The sequence below is a fragment of the Hemitrygon akajei genome, chromosome 9, assembly GCF_048418815.1.
Source record: "Hemitrygon akajei chromosome 9, sHemAka1.3, whole genome shotgun sequence".
Taxonomy (NCBI): domain Eukaryota; kingdom Metazoa; phylum Chordata; class Chondrichthyes; order Myliobatiformes; family Dasyatidae; genus Hemitrygon; species Hemitrygon akajei.
Window position 1 is genome coordinate 21,207,157 of NC_133132.1, and position 19,942 is coordinate 21,227,098.

The following is a 19,942-nucleotide window of genomic DNA, read 5'->3' on the forward strand; positions in this document are numbered from 1 at the left end:
AGGGAGTGGGGAATGTTAAAGCGACAACACCTGCTGTTTGAACAGCAGGGAACTAAGCTGTGGTGGTGTAGATAGACTCCGTGTAGGATGTCGTGTGTCGGTAATGAAGTGTGGTTTGCCCTGCAGGTGATGAAGCTAGCTCACCTGATAGCACAGGCCAAGCAGACAGCCAAATCCATCTCGGACCAGACTTCCGAACACTCCACCAGCCACTCGCTCATGTCCCTGCTGGGCCTTTCCACCTACAACTTCAGCACTTCTGCTTATGGAAGCAATGATTTAGATGACCTGGGTCCGGATGAGATACGGAAAACGGACGAATATTTGGAAAGGTCGCTGGAGTACCTGTGTCAGGTGTTCAAGGTTGGTGGTTGTTTGCACAGTGCCAGTGTGCTGTGGAGAATGTGTTCAGTGTTATTTCCCCTCCCCGGCTTCTCATTCGGACATTGTTACTGGGCTCTGTAAGGCCACTGTGTACAAGGATTCAGTCTCTTTCAGTGGACACTGCGGCAGGTGGGCTGCTCGAAGCAGTCTGTGGAGAATGTGTTCAGTGTTACTTCCCCTCCCCGGCTTCTCATTCGGACATTGTTACTGGGCTCTGTAAGGCCACTGTGTACAAGGATTCAGTCTCTTTCAGTGGACACTGCGGCAGGTGGGCTGCTCGAAGCAGTCTGTGGAGAATGTGTTCAGTGTTACTTCCCCTCCCCGGCTTCTCATTCGGACATTGTTACTGGGCTCTGTAAGGCCACTGTGTACAAGGATTCAGTCTCTTTCAGTGGACACTGCGGCAGGTGGGCTGCTCGAAGCAGTCTGTGGAGAATGTGTTCAGTGTTATTTCCCCTCCCCGGCTTCTCATTCGGACATTGTTACTGGGCTCTGTAAGGCCACTGTGTACAAGGATTCAGTCTCTTTCAGTGGACACTGCGGCAGGTGGGCTGCTCGAAGCAGTCTGTGGAGAATGTGTTCAGTGTTACTTCCCCTCCCCGGCTTCTCATTCGGACATTGTTACTGGGCTCTGTAAGGCCACTGTGTACAAGGATTCAGTCTCGTTCAGTGGACACTGCGGCAGGTGGGCTGCTCGAAGCAGTCTGTGGAGAATGTGTTCAGTGTTACTTCCCCTCCCCGGCTTCTCATTCGGACATTGTTACTGGGCTCTGTAAGGCCACTGTGTACAAGGATTCAGTCTCGTTCAGTGGACACTGCGGCAGGTGGGCTGCTCGAAGCAGTCTGGAGGATAATGACAGAAATAGGGCAGGAGTCAGCCATTGGCCCGTCGAGCCTGCTCCCCCGTTCAATAAGATCATGGCAGCTCCATCTACCTGCCTTTCCCACATAACCGTTATTTCCCCTACTGTGTAAAAATCTATCCAACCTTGTCTTAAATGTATTTAATGAGGAAGCCTCCACTTCTTCATTGGGTATTCCACAGATTCACCACCTTCTGGGAAAAGCAGTGCCTCCTAAATCTTCTCCCCTGAATCTCAAGGCTACGTACCCTATTTCTAGTCTCACCTACCAGTGGAAAAAACTTTCCTGCCTCTATCTTATCCATCGCTTCGTAATTTGATATGTTTCTACAAGATCTCTCATTCTGAATTGCAGTGAGTACAGTCCCAGGCAACTCAATCTCTCTTCATAGTCTAACCCCCTCATCTGTGGAATCAACCTGGTGAACCTCCTCTGCACCGCCTCCAAAGGCAGTATATCCTTCCTCAAGTAAGGAGACCAGAACTGCCATTGTTTGCAAATACTGTAACAGACCAATTGGCTTCTCAGTTGCAACCCAGAAACACAGTCCCTCTATTTTTTTAAGTTCCACGTACCCATCCAGGAGTCTCTTAAAAGACCCTAACGTATCCGCCTCCACCACCGTTGCTGGCAGCTCATTCCACACACTCACCACTCCCTGTGTAAAAAAACTTACCCCTGACATCTCCTCTGTACCTACTTCCAAGCATCTTAATACTGTGCCCTCTCGTGCCAGCCATTTCAGCCCTGGGAAAAAGCCTCTGACTATCCACACGATCATTGCCTCTCATTATCTTATACACCTCTATCAGGTCACCTCTCAGCCTCCGTTGCTCCAAGGAGAAAAGGCCGAGTTCACTCAACCTATTCTCATGAGGCATGCTTCCCAATCCAGGCAACATCCTTGTAAATCTCCTCTGCACCCTTTCTTCCTTCTATTTTTTTTGAGCATCTGATTTATTGAATGATCACATAAGGTTTAATAAACCACAATAACAATTGTTTTTGAAAACGTATCATAGTTTAGTACTTTCAGACAAGATTACTTTTTGTTCTGAGAATCCAGTAAATCTTTAGCTTTATTGATCTTGGATGCAAGATAAGGAGATCCACCTTTATCTAGGTGATTGAGTACCACGATCCTCTTACGTGCCTCCCGGATTTTAACCTTGTTAGCTGTGGGGCTCACTCCCAGAATAAGAGCTGCCTCGCTCTGTTATTTTGGCTTCAAATCCTCCCCTGTAGTAACCACTGAAAGCTGATTTTGGCAGATTCTGAATGTTTTTTTCAAAGCAGGTTCTACATGCTTCATAGCGTGCACAACATACCGTCCTGCAAATGCTGCAGCTGCTACCATCGTGCTAGCCATCTTTAACTTCAGTAAAAATACACACTGGCCGGTAACATCCCATTTTGTGCCTCCCAACTGTCCTCTGCACCCTTTCTGTGGTTTCCACGTCCTTCCTGTACTGTGGTGACCAGAACTGAGCGCAGTACTCCAAGTGGGGTCTAACCAGGGTCCTATAGAGCTGCAACATTACCGCTTAGCTCCTAAATTCAATTCCACGATTGATGAAGACCAAATACACCATACGCCTTCTTAACCACAGAGTCAACCTGTGCAGCTGCTTTGAGTGTCATATGGACTCAGACCCCAAGATCCCTCTGAACCTCCACACTGCCAAGAGTCTTACCATTAATACTATATTCTGCCATCATATTTGACCTACCAAAATGAACCACCTCACACTTATCTGGGTTGAACTACATCTGCCACTTCTCAGCCCAGTTTTGCATTCTATCAATGTCCCACTGTAACCTCTGACAGCCCTCACACTACCCACAACACCCCCCAACATTTGTGTCATCAGCAAACTTACTAACCCATCCCTCCACTTGCTCATCCAGGTCATTTATAAAAATCACAAAGAGTAAGGGTCCCAGAACAGATCCCTGAGGCACACCACTGGTGACTGACCTCCATGCAGAATATGACCCGTCTACAACCACTCTTTGCCTTCTGTGGGCAAGCCAGTTCTGGATCCACAAAGCAATGTCCCCTTGGATCCCATGCCTCCTTATTTTCTCAATAAGTCTTGCATGGGGTACCTTATCAAATGCCTTGCTGAAATCCATATACACTACATCTACTGCTCTTCCTTCATCAATGTGTTTAGTCACATCCTCCAAAAAATGAATCAGGCTCATAAGGCACAACCTGCCCTTGACAAAGCCATGCTGACTACTCCTGATCATATTATACCTCTCCAAATGTTCATAAATCCTGCCTCTCAGGATCTTTTCCATCAACTTACCAACCACTGGTCTATAATTTCCTGAACTATCTCTACTCCCTTTCTTGAATAAAGGAACAACATCCGCAACCCTCCAATCCTCCGGAACCTCTCCCGTCCCCATTGATGATGCAAAGTTCATCACCAGAGGCTCAGCAATCTCCTCCCTCGCCTCCCACAGTAGCCTGGGGTACATCCCGTCCAGTCCTGGCGACTTATCCAACTTGATGCTTTCCAAAAGCTCCAGCACATCCTCTTTTTTTTAATATTCACAACAGCCTTTATACACCAAGGTTCCTGTACCCTACCATCCTTTCCCTGTTTCATTGGAACGTACCTATGCAGAACTCCATGGGAATATATCCTGAACATTTACCACATTTCTTATGTACATTTCCCTGAGAACATCTGTTCTCAATTTATGCTTCCAAGTTCCTGCCTGATAGCCTCATATTTCCCCTTACTCCAATTAAACACTTTCCTAACTTGTCTGTTTCTATCTCTCTCCAATGCTATGGTAAAGGAGATAGAACTGTGATCACTATCTCTAAAATGTTCTCCCACTGAGAGACCTGACAGCTGACCAGGTTCATTTCCCAATACCAGACCACTGTTGCTTCCCCCAGGTAGGCCGTCGCGCCCCGCCCCCCAACAGTACTCAAACAGGAGTACTTATTGTTAAGGGGGACAGCCGCTGGTGTACTCTCTAGCATCTGCTTCTTGCCCTTCCCTCTCCTGACTGTGACCCAGTTATTTGTCTGCCAAGGCCCTGGAGTGAATATCTGCCTATAGCTCCTCTCTATCACCTCCTCACTCTCCCTGACCAGACGAAGGTCATCGAGCTGCATCTCCAGTTCCCTAACTCGGTCCCTCAGGAGCTGCAGCTCAACACACCGGGTGCAGATGTGGCTGTCCGGGAGGCTGAACACAACATCGGCCTCACACATGTACTTTCTGTCCGTATTCTAAACAGATAACCTACCTTGCTTTGACTCGTTATCACCAAAGCCCTCCTACTCTGTCTCCCTCTCCTCTGACACCCGCTCTATAAAGTTGTCTCCTTTTAAACTCTTGTCGCTGTTCCGACTGACTGACGTCCACGCGCTTGCGCAGTCGTGCCCCGATCAAACCGCTGAAGAAATAACCCCAGTGCTAGTTCTTTCCCCGCCACTGACTGGCCACAGCGTTTGTTTCAAGCATGGTAGAGTGCTGGAAATCTCTGGTGAAGTAGCTGATGTTCTGATGACGATGACTGGGTAAAACCCTGCCTAATGAAGCCCTGTCTGGCCTGTACAGCTCAGTACCCCTCAGCTGGCACCACCGGCACTGAATATGGGAATGGGCAGCGACGAGAATGGGAAGCACCGGCTACCCGACTGCATCCAGGGAGAGGACAGGCTGATGCTGACCCAGCTTGGACGCTACCAGGTACGTGTAGAGCAGCCCCTGACGCGGACAGCTATCTGGGGAAATATTTCCGTCAGCATTAGGTGGGGAGGCTCTTCAGGATTCTCCTCTTACTGAAGGGTCCAGTGTGACTCTGGCGTTGGGTGAGAGTGATGCTGATGGAATAAGACAAAGGAGCAGAATTGGGCCGTCAGTTGTGACAGATAGTTTGTCCCAGCAGTTCTGGTCTCCAGTGCCTGTGAGAGGGGACCTTCTCCCTGGCATGCCCCCACACCCCCAAGTGTGATCCCGGTCTGGGCTGTGGCTAGGGCAGAGAGTGGGGGAAGGGTAAAATTCAGATGATGGCTAATCCTCGTTCCCTTCCGTGCAGACTGTCAGTGTAGTTCACTAGCTTGGTGCTTGTGAACTCTTCCCCCCGCAGAAGGAAGGCCAGAGTAGGTGCAAATGCAGGTGCCTCAGGGTGAGAGGGGAATGGAGTCCCGGACGCGGGTGAAAACCGTCGGTTGCTCCGACCGTTGCAGGACTTGCTCAGCCCATGGCAGATAGATCCATCGAACTGTTAATATTTGCAGATCATAAATGGTCTCCGAAGGTTTAACGTGGAATACCAGGGTGATCCCGAGCTCCAGCCGATCCGCAGCTACGAGAGCAGAGTGTTAGTGCGGCTGCTGTACCGACTGTCGTGTGCCATTAACCAGCGGGTGAGTCTCTGGGTCTGGCGTTCTTCTCCAGGTGGGTGGAGGATCGTGTGTTGTTGTGGGGCATCGGGGATTTTCTCTCTGCCACTGGAGTTCTTGCTCTGGGTGATGCTAAGAGGATGCAGGCTGACTTGGATAGGTTAGGTGAGTGGGCAAACTCATGGCAGATGCAATTTAATGTGGATAAATGTGAGGTTATCCACTTTGGTTGCAAGAACAGGAAAACAGATTATTATCTGAATGGTGGCTGATTAGGAAAAGGGGAGGTGCAACGAGACCTGGGTGTCATTGTACACCAGTCATTGAAGGTGGGCATGCAGGTACAGCAGGCGGTGAAAAAGGCAAATGGTATGTTGGCATTCATAGCAAAAGGATCTGAGTGCAGGAGCAGGGAGGTTCTACTGCAGTTGTACAAGGCCTTGGTGAGACCGCACTGAGAATATTATGTGCAGTTTTGGTCCCCTAATCTGAGGAAAGACATTCTTGCCATAAAGGGAGTACAAAGAAGGTTCACCAGATTGATTCCTGGGATGGCAGGACTTTCATATGAAGAAAGACTGGATCGACTAGGCTTATACTCACTGGAATTTAGAAGATTGAGGGGGGATCTTATTGAAACGTATAAAGTTCTAAAGGGATTGGACAGGCTAGATGCAGGAAGATTGTTCCCGATGTTGGGGAAGTCCAGAACGAGGGGTCACAGTTTAAGGATAAAGGGGAAGCTTTTTAGGACCGAGATGAGGAAAAACTTCTTCACACAGAGAGTGGTGAATCTGTGGAATTCTCTGCCACAGGAAACAGTTGAGGCCGGTTCATTGGCTATATTTAAGAGGAAGTTAGATATGGCCCTTGTGGCTAAAGGGATCAGGGGGTATGGACGGAAAGCAGGTACAGGGCTCTGAGTTGGATGATCAGCCATGATCATACTGAATGGCGGTGCAGGCTCGAAGGGCCGAATGGCCTACTCCTGCACCTGTTTTCTATGTTTCTATACCCACACCAGGTCTATGACTTTCTTGGAGAAGGGAAGGCCAGCTGATGTTTGGACTGATACCCATTGTGGGGACGACCCACTTCAGTCACTGAATGCCTGCCTCAAGATGCTGGAATCTGGAGTCACTCAGCAGGTCAGGCTGAGCAAAATGACTGGAGAGGAGGAGGCCAGAGCTGCTCAACCTGCTAATTTCCTTCAGTGTCTTGTTTACTGCCACAGAACGTGCTCTCTCTTGTATCTTGTACACCTTCTGGGCAGTGTTTATTGCCCTCGCCAATTACTAAGATGCACTATGACTTCTGGATCTCTTTGCACGGAAACATTTTGTAGTCTCATCTAGCGTAGTTCACTTAAACCCCTATCGTTGTCTGTATTTAAATGAAAAACAAACACTGCCTCTGACATCTCCCTATCCTTTCCTCACACCTTAACACCTCCATCAAGTCACTTTTCAACCTTCTCCCCAAAGAGAAAAGCCCTAGCTTGCTCAGTCTACCCTTATAAGACATGCTTCCTAAGCCAGGCACCACCCAGGAAAATCTCCTCTGCTCCACAAGGTGGTCTAACCAGGGTCTGTAGAGCTGCAGTGTCACTTCATGACTCTTGAACTCAATCCATAAGACATGGGAGCAGAATTAGGCTACTTGGCCCGTCACATCTGCTCTGTCCTTCCATTGTGGTTGATTATTATCCCTCTGAAGCTCATTCTCCTGGCTTCTCCCCATAACCTCTGCACTAATCCGATTCCTTCTCCCGCCACGCTCACCAGACTGCACCACTCACCCACACGCTGGAACAATGTGCATGTCAGAGGAAATCCAGCCGAGCCCAGGACGGCCATGCAGACTGCACAGGCAGTGCTGGAAGTTAGGGCTGAACTGGGGTCTCTTGTGCTGTAGCAACCACACCACCATCCCTTGGGCAAAATGTCCAAACTTCATGACTTCAGCAGAGACACATCTGCATATTGTGTAACGAGGTAAGATTAATCAATAAGTCTGTAGTAAAGGTGGGCAAGTGTCACATTCAGTATTTGCTTTGGGAGACAGGCAAGTCTGAAATTAGATTTTCTTGGGCAAGTGATCAGATTAGGAACTTGGGTTACCGCCATGCAGATCTGACAGTAGGCTGGTACCGGTTTTTTTAAAAGCGCATTTCCCAACGTAATTTCCCTCCGCTCCCTGGAATGTGTTATCCATGCACGGCTGAGTAAAGTGGCTGTTGTTGGAAAGAAAAGGCTCACAAAGCTGCAAAGGCTGTGAATGGATATGAGGATGATTGAAACTTGAAAGGGAAATTAAATGTCAGTATTAACTAAGGAAATATGAGAACAGATAGAGCACTTAAAAGTGAACATGGCATTCATGGTCATCAAAAGTGACAGCACAGAAACAGGCAACACACACAAAATGCTGATGGAACGCAGCAGGCCAGACAGCATCTATAGGGAGAAGCACTGTCGACGTTTCGGGCCGAGACCCTTCGTCAGGACTAACCGAAAGGAAAGATAGTAAGATTTGAAAGTAGGAGAGGGAGGGGAAAATGCAAAATGATAGGAGAAGATCGGAGGGGGTGGGATGAAGCTAAGAGCTGGAAAGGTGATTGGCGAAAGTGATACAGAGCTAAGGAAGGGGAAGGGGGGGAACACCAGAGGGAGATGGAGAACAGGTAGAGTGATGGGCAGAGAGAGAACAAAAAAACACTCAGGTTGGAGGAACAACACCTGATATTCTGTCTGGGTAGCCTCTAACCTGATGGCATGAACATTGATTTCTTTAACTTCTGTTAATGCCCCTCCTCCCCTTCCTCTTTTTTTTTCTCACTGCCCCTCTCACAATCACTCTTTGAATTTCCAGCATCTGCAGACTTTCTCGTGTTTGCACAAAAACAGGTGTTTTGGTCTGTGCCGAACCATTTAAATTGTCTCGTCCCATTGACCTGTGTCTGAACTGCCGTCCCCCGTACCCCCCGCGTCTGAGCTGCCGTCCCCCGTACCCCCCCCGCGTCTGAACTGCCGTCCCCCGTACCCCCCCCGCGTCTGAACTGCCGTCCCCCGTACCCCCCCGGCGTCTGAACTGCCGTCCCCCGTACCCCCCCCCCGCGTCTGAACTGCCGTCCCCCGTACCCCCCGGCGTCTGAACTGCCGTCCCCCGTACCCCCCCCCGCGTCTGAACTGCCGCCCCCCGTACCCCCCCCCGCGTCTGAACTGCCGTCCCCCGTACCCCCCGCGTCTGAACTGCCGTCCCCCGTACCCCCCACGTCTGAACTGCCGTCCCCCGTACCCCCCGCGTCTGAGCTGCCGTCCCCCGTACCCCCCGCGTCTGAGCTCCCGTCCCCCGTACCCCCCACGTCTGAACTGCCGTCCCCCGTACCCCCCCCCGCGTCTGAACTGCCGTCCCCCGTACCCCTTCCATCCACGTACCTGTCCAAACATTGAAATAAAATTGCATCCACCACTTGCGCTGATGTTGGCATTGCGAGAGGTGTGTGTCCTTGCACAGTCGATGTGTAACTCCAGTGTGTGATCACAGCAAGGGCTCTGGGGCTGCATGTCAGTTAATTCATGCAGCAGTTGTGGAGGGTTTGCGCTTACAGGGAAGGGCTCATTGGACTGAGTGAAGCGATGAAGGGTTCTCTTTCTTGGCGGGGGGCAGTTGGAGTGTATAGCTTTCATCCTCCTATCGTTTTGAGGGAGGTGGTTGTTCAGTGTCTCAGCAAAACCTTGCTGGCTGAGCACCGTTTTACAACTGATGCCTCTGATCTGTCTTGCAGTTTTCCGCTGAGATGGAGAGCCTGTGTCAGCAGGAAGGTGTTTTGGGAAAGGTTGCCCGTTATTACCTGACCAGCCCTGACCGGACCCAGAACTTGAGGTCCGCTCCGGTAACACAGTACAGTCTTCAGAGACCTTTGCCTCGTCAGCCCCGTCTGAGCCTGCGTTTCCTGGCCAGTTACCGAACGCTCTTCTCGCTCTTCCTCTGCATGGTCATTGGTGCCACCCTCCGTCTGCACCCTCTGACCTCTGTCATCCTCATCCTGACTCTCTGGTTTCTCTATGGCATGGTCTGGGCTCTGTGCTCAGTCCCGGCGAAGCCCCACCAGCAGTGAGCATCCAGCGTTTCCTCACTGGAGGCAAATTCAGGATCAAAGCCAAGGTTTTCTAAATCATTTTTGAAAAGTCCTTACTGCTGTAAATGTGGAGAGAGCTATTTATTTTTACAATGGTGTGTTTGTGACCATGTTCTATCATAATTTTAATATTCAATACAATATAACTTGTAAAGTTCTGGACCAAAAACACGGGAAGTTTACTGATTGTTGTATTCAAATGGAGCATCTGCATTTGAATTTCCTCCCCATCTAGCAGTTTGTTTCTAAGCCCTGGTTTCTGGCTTTGCCTCCACTCAAACCAAGCCTTGCTTGCCAGTTCCACTGTGCTGAAGGAATGCAGCTCGCGGCAAGGTTGCTGAAACTCACTCTGTGCCGTGTGTCACAGCATGCATTCTCTTGTTTTTTGTTCAGTGAGTCAGGATGGAAGCTGGAGCTGGGAGCAAGCATAATGAGAGTGAGGCACTGCCACGTGTTGTCATAATGCCTTTCAGGCCATTTGGCCTGTCTAGTTATACTGGCTCACATTCGCAACAATGGGTTAACCATGCAATCACAACATCTGAAGTTAGGATTGATTGATCCAGGGGTTGCTGGAGTTCTGAAGGGAGCAGTGTTTATCGTGCTGGCAATCCCTGGGGAAATGAGGTCTTTCCAAGCGCAGAGTCCGTCTGAGACGAGCCTGAAAGCTGCACTGGTTCACCAGCTTGAGAGACAGTGCAACTCACACAAATAACTGCAGGAACTCACTGAAATGAATAAAGAGTTGAAGTTTCAGGTGGAGACCCTTCAGGACTGGGAAAGGGGGAAGATTCCAGAATGAAAAGGTGGGGTTGGCGGGGAGAAGGATAGCTAGATGGTGATGGGTGAAGCCAGGTGTGTAGCAAAGGTAAAGGGCTGGAGAGGAAGGAGCAGAGTGGACCACAGGAGAGAGGGGAGGAGGAGGAAGTGATAGGCAAGTGAGAAGAGATGTCAGAGTAGCAGATAGGGGAGGGGAGGGACCTTAACTGGAAGGAGAAACTGATATTCGTGCCATCAGGTTGGAGGCCTACAGAGTCCCTGTACCTGAATTATACCAGGCTGCAGCTTCAGCCAGATTTACTGTTCTGCTGCTACATGGACCCTGGGCTCACTCCATCTCCCTGATGGCTTGCTGACAGGGGCAATAGCTCACCCCTTTAAATCCAGCTACCCACAGAAATCTGTCTCCCTCTGACACTTTGAAATGAGATTCTGCCAGATGCTGTTAATCTTGGGCAACACACACATTATGCTCCAGGGACTCTTCAAGTCAAGCAGCATCCATGAAGGGGAATAAACAGTCAATGTTTTGACCCAAGAGACATTTATCAGAGACCTTCATTAGTTTTGATGAAGGGTCTCTGTCCCCTCCTCGATTCTGCCTGACCGGTCGGTGTGTGTATCTGCTCTTCACTAGTTCCCATATGATGTTACTGACCTGTCTACTGCAAACTGGTGAAAGCAGGGCTGTTGCTGCCTCAGGACCCCATCTTCCTCCCCACACCCGTCTCCGAGGGGTTCCCTACAGCAGCCTGTGGTGTTTTTAATTCAATAAAAACAGTCCTGTTTAAATGTGAAGTACCCTGGACAGACAAGTTTGTCATGGTGGTGAAATGGAATGAGATGTGAGTGTTTGGATCCCTTGCCACATCGAGCAGAAGGTAATGAGGAAACTCCTGCATGATTGATACAGGGCGAACTGGGGGTCAGCTACAGCCTGGCTTCACTGGGTAGAGCTCAGGTCCTACGATGTTGCGGGGAAGCTGCTGGAGAAGGTTGTTACCAACCTTGTGAGCTCTCTAAATCCATCGACCCTCCCATCCAAATTTCTCAAATGGTGAAACCAAACCTGTACCAATCACTTGCGCTGGCAGCTCGTTCCACACTCACCATTCCCCTCCCCGAGTGAAGATCTTTCCTTAAGCATTTCACCTTTCACACTTTCACAAGTCTCAGCAATATCCTTGCAAATTTTCTCAGTACTTTTTCAATCTTAGTTAAATCTTTCCTGTAGGTAAGTGATCAGAACTGGACACAATACTCCATATTGGGCCTCATCAATGCCTTATACAATTACAACATGCACTGAAAACATTAATTTAAGAAGGCCAATGTGCCATCAGCTTTCTTTATGACCCCACCTACTTGTGGTGGCACTTTCACGGAAGTCTAACCTGCACTCCCCATTCACCCTTTAAGACTGATCCTGGTTGGTCCTCCCAAAGTGCAGACGCTTGTCCACATTTAAATCCCATCTGCCTTTTATCAGACCATTTCTCTAGCTGATCCAGAACCTGCTGGAAGCTTTGATAGTCTTCCTCGCTATCCACTACAGCTCCAATTTTTCCATTATTCACAGATTTGCTGATCCGGTCTACCACATTAGTATAGATGACAAACAACAAGAGACCCAGCACCAATTCCTGTAGCAGATCACGAGTCACAGAAGCAACCATTCTGGCTTCTGTGAAGCCAATGTCCAATCCAATGTACTACTTCGTTTTGAATACTAAGTGACTCAACCTTGTTGATGCACCCTCCTCGCGGAGCCATGTAGACAGCATCCACTGCTGTGCCTTCATCAGCTTTCCTCGTAACTTCCTCAAAAGTGAAGGTTGGTTAGACACCATTTGCCACGCACAAAGCCATGTTGACTAATCCCATCTGTCCAAGTACATATACATTTGGTTCCTTACAATAAAAGTGAAGGTTGGTTAGACACCATTTGCCACGCACAAAGACATGTTGACTAATCCCATCTGTCCTAGTACATATACATTTGGTTCCTTACAATAACTTTCTCACTACAAGTGTCAGGCTCGCTGGCCTCTAATTTCCTGGTTTATTCTTAACCTACAAGACAATATTATGTAAAATACAATCCGCTGGCACCTACACAGTACAAGCCTCTTGAAAATGTTTCTGCAAGTTCTGCACCGGCAAAGTCATGGAATTTACTAACTTTAAGTTTATTTTTGAGGGAATGATGAGCCAGAGCTGCTGATGTTGCCTACAGGGATTCAGTGTAATTAACAACACAATGGGGACATGGTCCCATACCTACCGCACTGAACGAGGACAAAATCGCTGTAATTACCAGACAGAAGGGAGATACTAACCCTGCAATTAACCCAACACAATGGGGGCACAGTTCCTGTAAATAACCCAAAAGGATGGGACACTAACCTATTTAAACTCACACAAACGGGGTTCAATCCCAGTTATTAACCCACACAATAAAGACATGATCCCTGTAATTAACCAAGCATAATTCATCAAATCCCTGTAATTAACCCCACACAATGGGGACAGGAACTACATTCTTTATGTGTGGTATATTGACATGCATAACACCATTGTATGTGGCCTATCAGCGGTGTTAACAGCTCTACCAAGAGGGAGTTCTCACAGGTCGGCGGCAGTTATTCAAAAAGGGAGCTTCGAGAATGTTTGATCATCGTGCGTGGTCTATCAGCGGCATCAACAGAGCTGTACGAACAGAAGGGATGAGCAGAGCAGCCATTGTCGGGAGTAGGCCAGACTTTGGTTTGGAAGACGCATCGGCTCTGTGTAAAGCATCTGTTGAGGTTTCCCTTTTGTTTTTTCCTCTCTCTTACTGTACCATTTGAATGGCTGTTGTGTGCTCTTCATGCCGGATGTTGGAGAACTGGAAGATCCAGAGTCTCCCGGGGAACTACGTCTGCGTGAAGTGCATCCGGCTGCAGCTCCTTGAAGACCGTGTGAGGGATCTGGAGCAGCAGCTGGACGACCTTCGGCTTGTACGGGAGAGTGAGGAGATCATCCGGCTGCAGCTCCTTGAAGACCGTGTGAGGGATCTGGAGCAGCAGCTGGATGACCTTCGGCTCGTACGGGAGAGTGAGGAGATAATCCGGCTGCAGCTCCTTGAAGACCGTGTGAGGGATCTGGAGCAGCAGCTGGATGACCTTCGGCTTGTACGGGAGAGTGAGGAGATCATCGGGCTGCAGCTCCTTGAAGACCCGTGTGAGGGATCTGGAGCAGCAGCTAGATGACCTTTGGCTTGTACGGGAGAGTGAGGAGATAATCCGGCTGCAGCTCCTTGAAGACCGTGTGAGGGATCTGGAGCAGCAGCTGGATGACCTTCGGCTCGTACGGGAGAGTGAGGAGATCCATCGATCAGAGTTACCGTGGAGTAGTCACTCCGAAGCTGCGGGAAGCGAGTAGCTGGGTGACCGTCAGGAGAAATGGAAACAGGCAGTTAGAGCTGAAACCCCAGTGGCCATTCCCCTCAATAACAAGTATACCGCTTTGGATACTGTTGTGGGGGATGACCACCTGGGAGAATGCCACGGTGACCGGGTTACAGGCTCTGAGCATGGGTCATAGTGCAGAAGGGAAAGGGAAAGAAGGGAGCGGTAGGGATAGGGGACTCGATAGTGAGGGGAACAGACAGGAGATTCTGTGGGCGTGATCGGGACACCCGGATGGTGTGTCGCCTCCCAGGTGCCAGGGTCAAGGATGTCTCAGATCGCATCCACACCATGGAGAGGGAGAGGGAGGGGGAACTGCCAATGGTACCAATGACATAGGAAGGAAAAGCTTGGCAGGGGGTGGGAACCAGAGTGAAGGGACCCAGAATAGGACGGGTGGTGAAAAGTAAAGATAGCGTGCAGTCAGACTGTCAGGAAGGGCAGGCAGGTGATGGGACTCATTTGCAGCCAACAGGCTGAGTATCAAATCATTAGGGATGCAGAATCAGAAAGGATAGCAAATACAGTACTCAAGGTGTTGTATCTAAATGCACATGGTATAAGAAATAAAATGGATGATCTTGTTGCACCATTACGGATTGTCAGGTATGATGTTGTGGCCATCACTGAAGGATGGTTGTAGTTGGGAACTGAATGTCCAAGGTTACACGTTGTATTGGAGGGATGGGAAGGTAGACAGAGGGGATGGTGTGGCTCTGCTGGTAAAGAATGCCATCAAATCAGTAGAAAGATGTGACATAGGATCGGAAGATGTTGAATCCTCGTGGGTTGAGTTAAGAAACTACGAGGGTAAAGGACATTGATGGCCTCCCAACAGTAGCTGAGAGGTGGACCACAGGTTACAACACAAAATAGAAATGGCAAGTCAAAGGGCAATGTTATGGTAATCATGGGAGATTTCAACATGCAGGTCGATTGGGAAAATTAGGTTGGTAATGGTTCTCAAGAGTAAGTTTGTTGAAAGCCTAAGAGATGGCTTTTTAGAGCAGTTTGTCATTGAGCCTACTAGGGGATCAGCTGTACTGGATTGGGTGTTATGTAATGAACCGGAGGCGATTAGGGAGCCGAAGGTAACAGAACCCTTTGGACCCAGTGATCACAATTTGAAATTTGATAGGGAGAAAGTAAAGTCTGATGTAACAGTATTTCAGTGGAGTAAGGGAAATTACAGTGGAATGAGAGAAGAGTTACCATAGAACATTACAACACAGAAACAGGCCTTTTGGCCCTTCTTGGCTGTGCCGAACCATTTTTCTGCCTAGTCCCACTGACCATATCCCTCCAAACCCCTCTCATCCATATACCTGTCTAAGTTTTTCTTAAATGTTACAAGTGAGCCTGCATTTACCACTTCATCTGGCAGCACATTCCACACTCCCACCACTCTCTGCGTGAAGAAGCCCCCCCCCCTAATTTTCCCTTTAAACTTTTCACCCTTAACCCATGACCTCTGTTTTTTTCTCCCCTGGCTTCAGTGGAAAAAGCCTGCTTGCATTCACTCTATCTATACGCATCATAATTTTATACACCTCTATCAAATCACCCCTCATTCTCCTATGCTTCAGGGAATAAAGTCCTAACCTATTCAACCTTTCTCTGTAACTCAGTTTCTCAAGTCCCGGCAACAACCTTGTAAACCTCCTCTGCACTCTTTCAACCCTATTAATATTCTTCCTGTAATTAGGTGACCAAAACTGCACACAATACTCCAAATTCGGTCTCACCAATGTCTTATACAACCTCACCGTTACATTCCAACTCTTATACTCAATACTTTGATTTATAAAGGCCAATGTACCAAAAGCTCTCTTTACGACCCTATCTACTTGTGATGCCACTTTTTGGGAATTATGTATCTGTACTCCCAGATCCCTCTGTTCTATTGCACTCCTCAGTGTCCTACCATTTACCTTGTATGTTCTACCTTGGTTTGACCTTCCGAAGTGCAGTACCTCACACTTGTCCACATTAAACTTCATCTGCCATTTTTTAGCCCATTCCTCCAACTGGTCCAAATCCCTCTGCAAGCTTTGAAAACCTTCCTCACTGTCCACTACACCTCCAATCTTTGTATCATCAGCAAATTTGCTGATCCAATTTGCCACATTATCATCCAGATCATTGATATAGATGACAAGTAACAATGGACCTAGCACTGATCCCTGTGGCACACCACTAGTCACAGGCCTCCACTCAGAGAAGCAATCCTCCACTACCACTCTCTGGCTTCTCCCATTGAGCCAATGTCTAATCCAATTTACTACCTCTCCATGTATACCTTGCGACTGAATCTTCCTAACTAACCTCCCATGTGGGACCTTGTCAAAGGCCTGACTGAAGTCCATGTAAACAACATCCACTGCCTTCCCTTCATCCACTTTCCTGGTAACTTCCTCGAAAAACTCTAATAGATTGGTTAAACATGACCGACCATGCACAAAGCCATGATGACTTTTTCTAATAAGTCCCTGTCTATCCAAATACTTGTAGATCCTATCTCTTAGTATTCCTTCCAATAATTTACCTACTACTGATGTCAAACTTACCGGCCTATAATTTCCCGGATTACTTTTTGAGGCTTTTTTAAACAATGGAACTACATGAGCTATCCTCCAATCCTCCGGCACCTGACCCGTGGATATCGACATTTTAAATATATCTGCCAGGGCCCCTGCAATTTCAACACTAGTCTCCCTCAAGGTCCGAGGGAATACCCTGTCAGGTCCTGGGGATTTATCTACTCTGATTTGCCTCAAGACAGCAAGCACCTCCTCCTCTTTAATCTCTATAAGTTCCATGACGTCCCTACTTGTTTGCCTTGTTTCCATAGACTCCATTCCGGTTTCCTTAGGTAAATACAGATGCAAAAAAACCATTTAATATCTCTCCCATTTCTTTTGGTTCCATACATAGTCGACCACTCTGATCTTCAAGAGGACCAATTTTATCCCTTGCTATCCTTTTGCTCTTAACATACCTGTAGAAGCTCTTAGGATTATCCTTCACCCTGACTGCCAAAGCAACCTCATGTCTTTTTTTAGCCCTCCTGATTTCTTTCTTAAGTATTTTCTTACTCTTTTTATACTCCTCAAGCATCTTATTTCCTCCCTGTTGCCTATACATGTTATACATCTCTCTTCTTCTTTATCAGAGTTCCAATATCCCTCGAGAACCAAGGTTCCTTATTCTTATTCATTTTGCCTTTAACCCTGACAGGAACATACAAAACTGCGCTCTCAAAATTTCTGCTTTGAAGGCCTCCCACTTACCAATCACATCCTTGCCAGAGAACAACCTGTCCCAATCTACGCTTTTTAGATCCTTTCTCATTTCTTCAAATTTGGCCTTTTTCCAGTTTAGAACCTCAACCCGAGGACCAGATCTATCTTTATCCATGATCAAGTTGAAAACTAATGACGTTATGATCACTGGAGCTGCAAGGATGTCAGCAGAACAGCAATGGCGTGGGTTTCTGGGGGAAATGAGGAAGGTGTATTCCTCATATACATGTGTATTCCAAAAATGAAGAAATACTCAAATGGCAATATAGTACAACCGTGGCTGACAAGGGAAGTCACAGCTATTGTAAAAGCAAAAAGAGAGGGCATACAACAAAGCAAAAAGTAGTGGGAAGATAGAGGACTGGGATGTTTTTAAACACTTACAGGGAGCCACTAAAATATCATTAGAAGGGAAAAGATGAAACATGAAAGTATTCTTGCAAATAATATCAAAGTGGATAGTAAAAGTTTTTTCAAGTATGTAAAAAAAAGAGAAATGAGAGTGGATATAGGACCACTAGAAAATGAGGCAGGAGAAATAATAACGGGGGACAAGGAGATGGCTGATGAACTAAATGAGTATCTTATGTTGGTCTTTCACTGTGGAAGACACTAGCAGTGTGCCTGATGTAGTGTGTGAAGGAAGAGAAGTGGGTGCAGTCACTGTTACAAGAGAGAAGTTGCTCAAAAAGCTGAAAGACCTAGAGGTACATAAGTCACCCGGACCAGAGGAACTGCACCCCAGGGTTTTGAAAGAGTTAGCATTAGAGATTGTGGTGAAATTAGAATTGATCTTTCAAAAATCATTGGACTCTGGCATGGTGCCAGAGGACTGGAAAATCACAAATGTCACTCCACTCTTTCAGAAAGGAGGAAGGCAGCAGAAAGGAAATTATAGACCATGTTTGGACTTTCAGAAGGCCTTTGACGAGGTGCCACACACAATGCTGCTTACCAAGTTAAGAGCCCATGGTATTACAGGAAAGTTACTAACATGGTTAGAGCATTGGCTGATTGGTAGGAGGCAGTGAATGAGAATAAAAGGTTCTGGTTGGCTGCCAGTGACTAGTGGTGTTCCACAGGGGTCGGTGTTGGGACCGTTTCTTTTTATGCCAAATATCAATGATTTAGATGATGGAATAGATGGCTTTGTTGCCAAGTTTGCAGATGATACGAAGATTGGTGGAGAGGCAGGTAGTGTTGAGGAATCAGGTAGGATGCAGAAGGACTTAGACAGAGTAGGAGAATGGCCAATGAATTACAATGTTGGGAAATGCGTGGTCATGCACTTTGGTAGTAGAAGTAGGTATGCAGACTGTTTTCTAAATGGGGAAAAAAATCCAAAAATCTGAGATGAAAGGGGACTTGGGAGTCCTTGTGCAGAACACCCTAAAGGTTAACTTGCAGGTTGAGTTGGTGGTGAGGAAGGAAAATGCAATGTTATCCATTTAAAGAGGTCTGGAATACAAGAGCAACGATGTGATGTTGAGGCTTTATAAGGCACTGGTGAGGCCTCACCTTGAGTATTGTGAACAGTTTTGGGCTCCTTAGAAAAGATGTGCTGGCAATGGAGAGAGTCCAGAGGAGGTTCATAAGGATGAATCCAGGAATGAAAGGGTTATCATATGAGGAATGTTTGATGTCTCTGGGTCTATACTTGCTGGAATTCATAAGTATGAGGGGGAATCTCATTGAAACCTATCAAATGTTGAAAGGCCTAGACAGAGTAGATGTGGAAGGGATGTTTCCCATGGTGGGAGAGTCTAGGACAAGAGGGCACAGCCTCAGTATAGAGGGGCGCCCTTTCAAAACAGAGATGCAAAGAAATTTCTTTAGCCATAGGGTGGTGAGTTTGTGGAATTTGTTGCCACATGCAGCTGTGGTGGCCAGGTCGTTGGGTGTATTTAAGTCAGAGATTGATAGGTTCTTGATTGGACATGGCACCAAAGGTTACGGGGAGAAGCCAGGACCTAAAGTTGAGGAGGAGATTAAAAAAAAGGATCAGCCATGACTGAATGGCGGAGAAGACTCAATGGGCCAGATGACCTAATTTTGCTCCTATGTCTTATGGTCTATTATTTTAGCATTTGCTCAGATCTGGCTGGATCTGAGTTGCCAGACTTCTAAGGTAGGGACATGTTCAGCACAGCTTTATGGGCTGAAGGGCCTGTTTCTAAGCGGCCAGTACCATTGACCATTGCCCTATTCACTGGAGCTGACTGCATGCTGCACATTAGCACTAACACAGTACATGGAATATGGGGGTCGGCTGAGATGGGATTTGATGTGAAGTAGGCTGTATGTTCCTTGTCAGCACTAGCACACAGGAGGTGGGATGCAGATGTAGTTTAAGAAATGTTTTAATGCATAGTAAAGCAGAATCCCTATGGAATAAACCCACACAGCCAATCCACTGACAGATCATTGGCCGTGCTGAGTTTTTAACAGATATAAATCGGTGAGCACGTCTCCCTTTGTGAGTGCCAGCTCTACAGAAGGACCTTGCGACAGTGGCTCTTCCGCACAGCCTGCAGCCGTCGCTGCCGCTCTGTGACTCGGTTCCCCACCGTCTGTTTCAGGGCAGGCAGAACCACTCTGTCTGCCTTCGTCACTGTGGCTTCATGCCTGCAAAGTGAGGAGACGT

The 19,942-nt window shown here is 47.7% G+C and overlaps 2 protein-coding genes and 1 pseudogene across 7 annotated transcripts in view; 1 reads left to right on the forward strand and 2 right to left on the reverse strand.

Annotated features, from left to right (window-relative positions):
* The window catches only part of smpd4 (sphingomyelin phosphodiesterase 4), a 62,974-nt gene extending 51,629 nt beyond the window's left edge, over window positions 1-11,345 (forward strand). For all 3 annotated transcript variants that reach the window (XM_073055588.1, XM_073055589.1, XM_073055590.1), the window contains 4 exons: window positions 127-363; window positions 4,839-4,970; window positions 5,522-5,650; window positions 9,414-11,345. In XM_073055588.1, the coding sequence (XP_072911689.1) occupies window positions 127-363; window positions 4,839-4,970; window positions 5,522-5,650; window positions 9,414-9,746 (831 nt within the window). In that variant the 3' untranslated portion in view covers window positions 9,747-11,345. The remainder of the gene's footprint in view (window positions 1-126; window positions 364-4,838; window positions 4,971-5,521; window positions 5,651-9,413) is intronic.
* ccdc74b (coiled-coil domain containing 74B) overlaps window positions 1-19,942 on the reverse strand; it is a 93,947-nt gene that overhangs the window by 11,490 nt on the left and 62,515 nt on the right. For 3 of the 4 annotated variants that reach the window (XM_073055594.1, XM_073055592.1, XM_073055593.1), the window contains exon 10: window positions 19,643-19,923. The exons of the other annotated variant lie outside the window; for it this stretch is intronic. In XM_073055594.1, coding sequence (XP_072911695.1) covers window positions 19,788-19,923 — 136 coding nt within the window. In that variant the 3' untranslated portion in view covers window positions 19,643-19,787. Of the gene's footprint in view, window positions 1-19,642; window positions 19,924-19,942 lie in introns of those variants that run through there. 4 annotated transcript variants of the gene reach the window in all.
* On the reverse strand, window positions 2,032-3,230 carry LOC140732910 (mitochondrial import inner membrane translocase subunit TIM14 pseudogene; annotated as a pseudogene).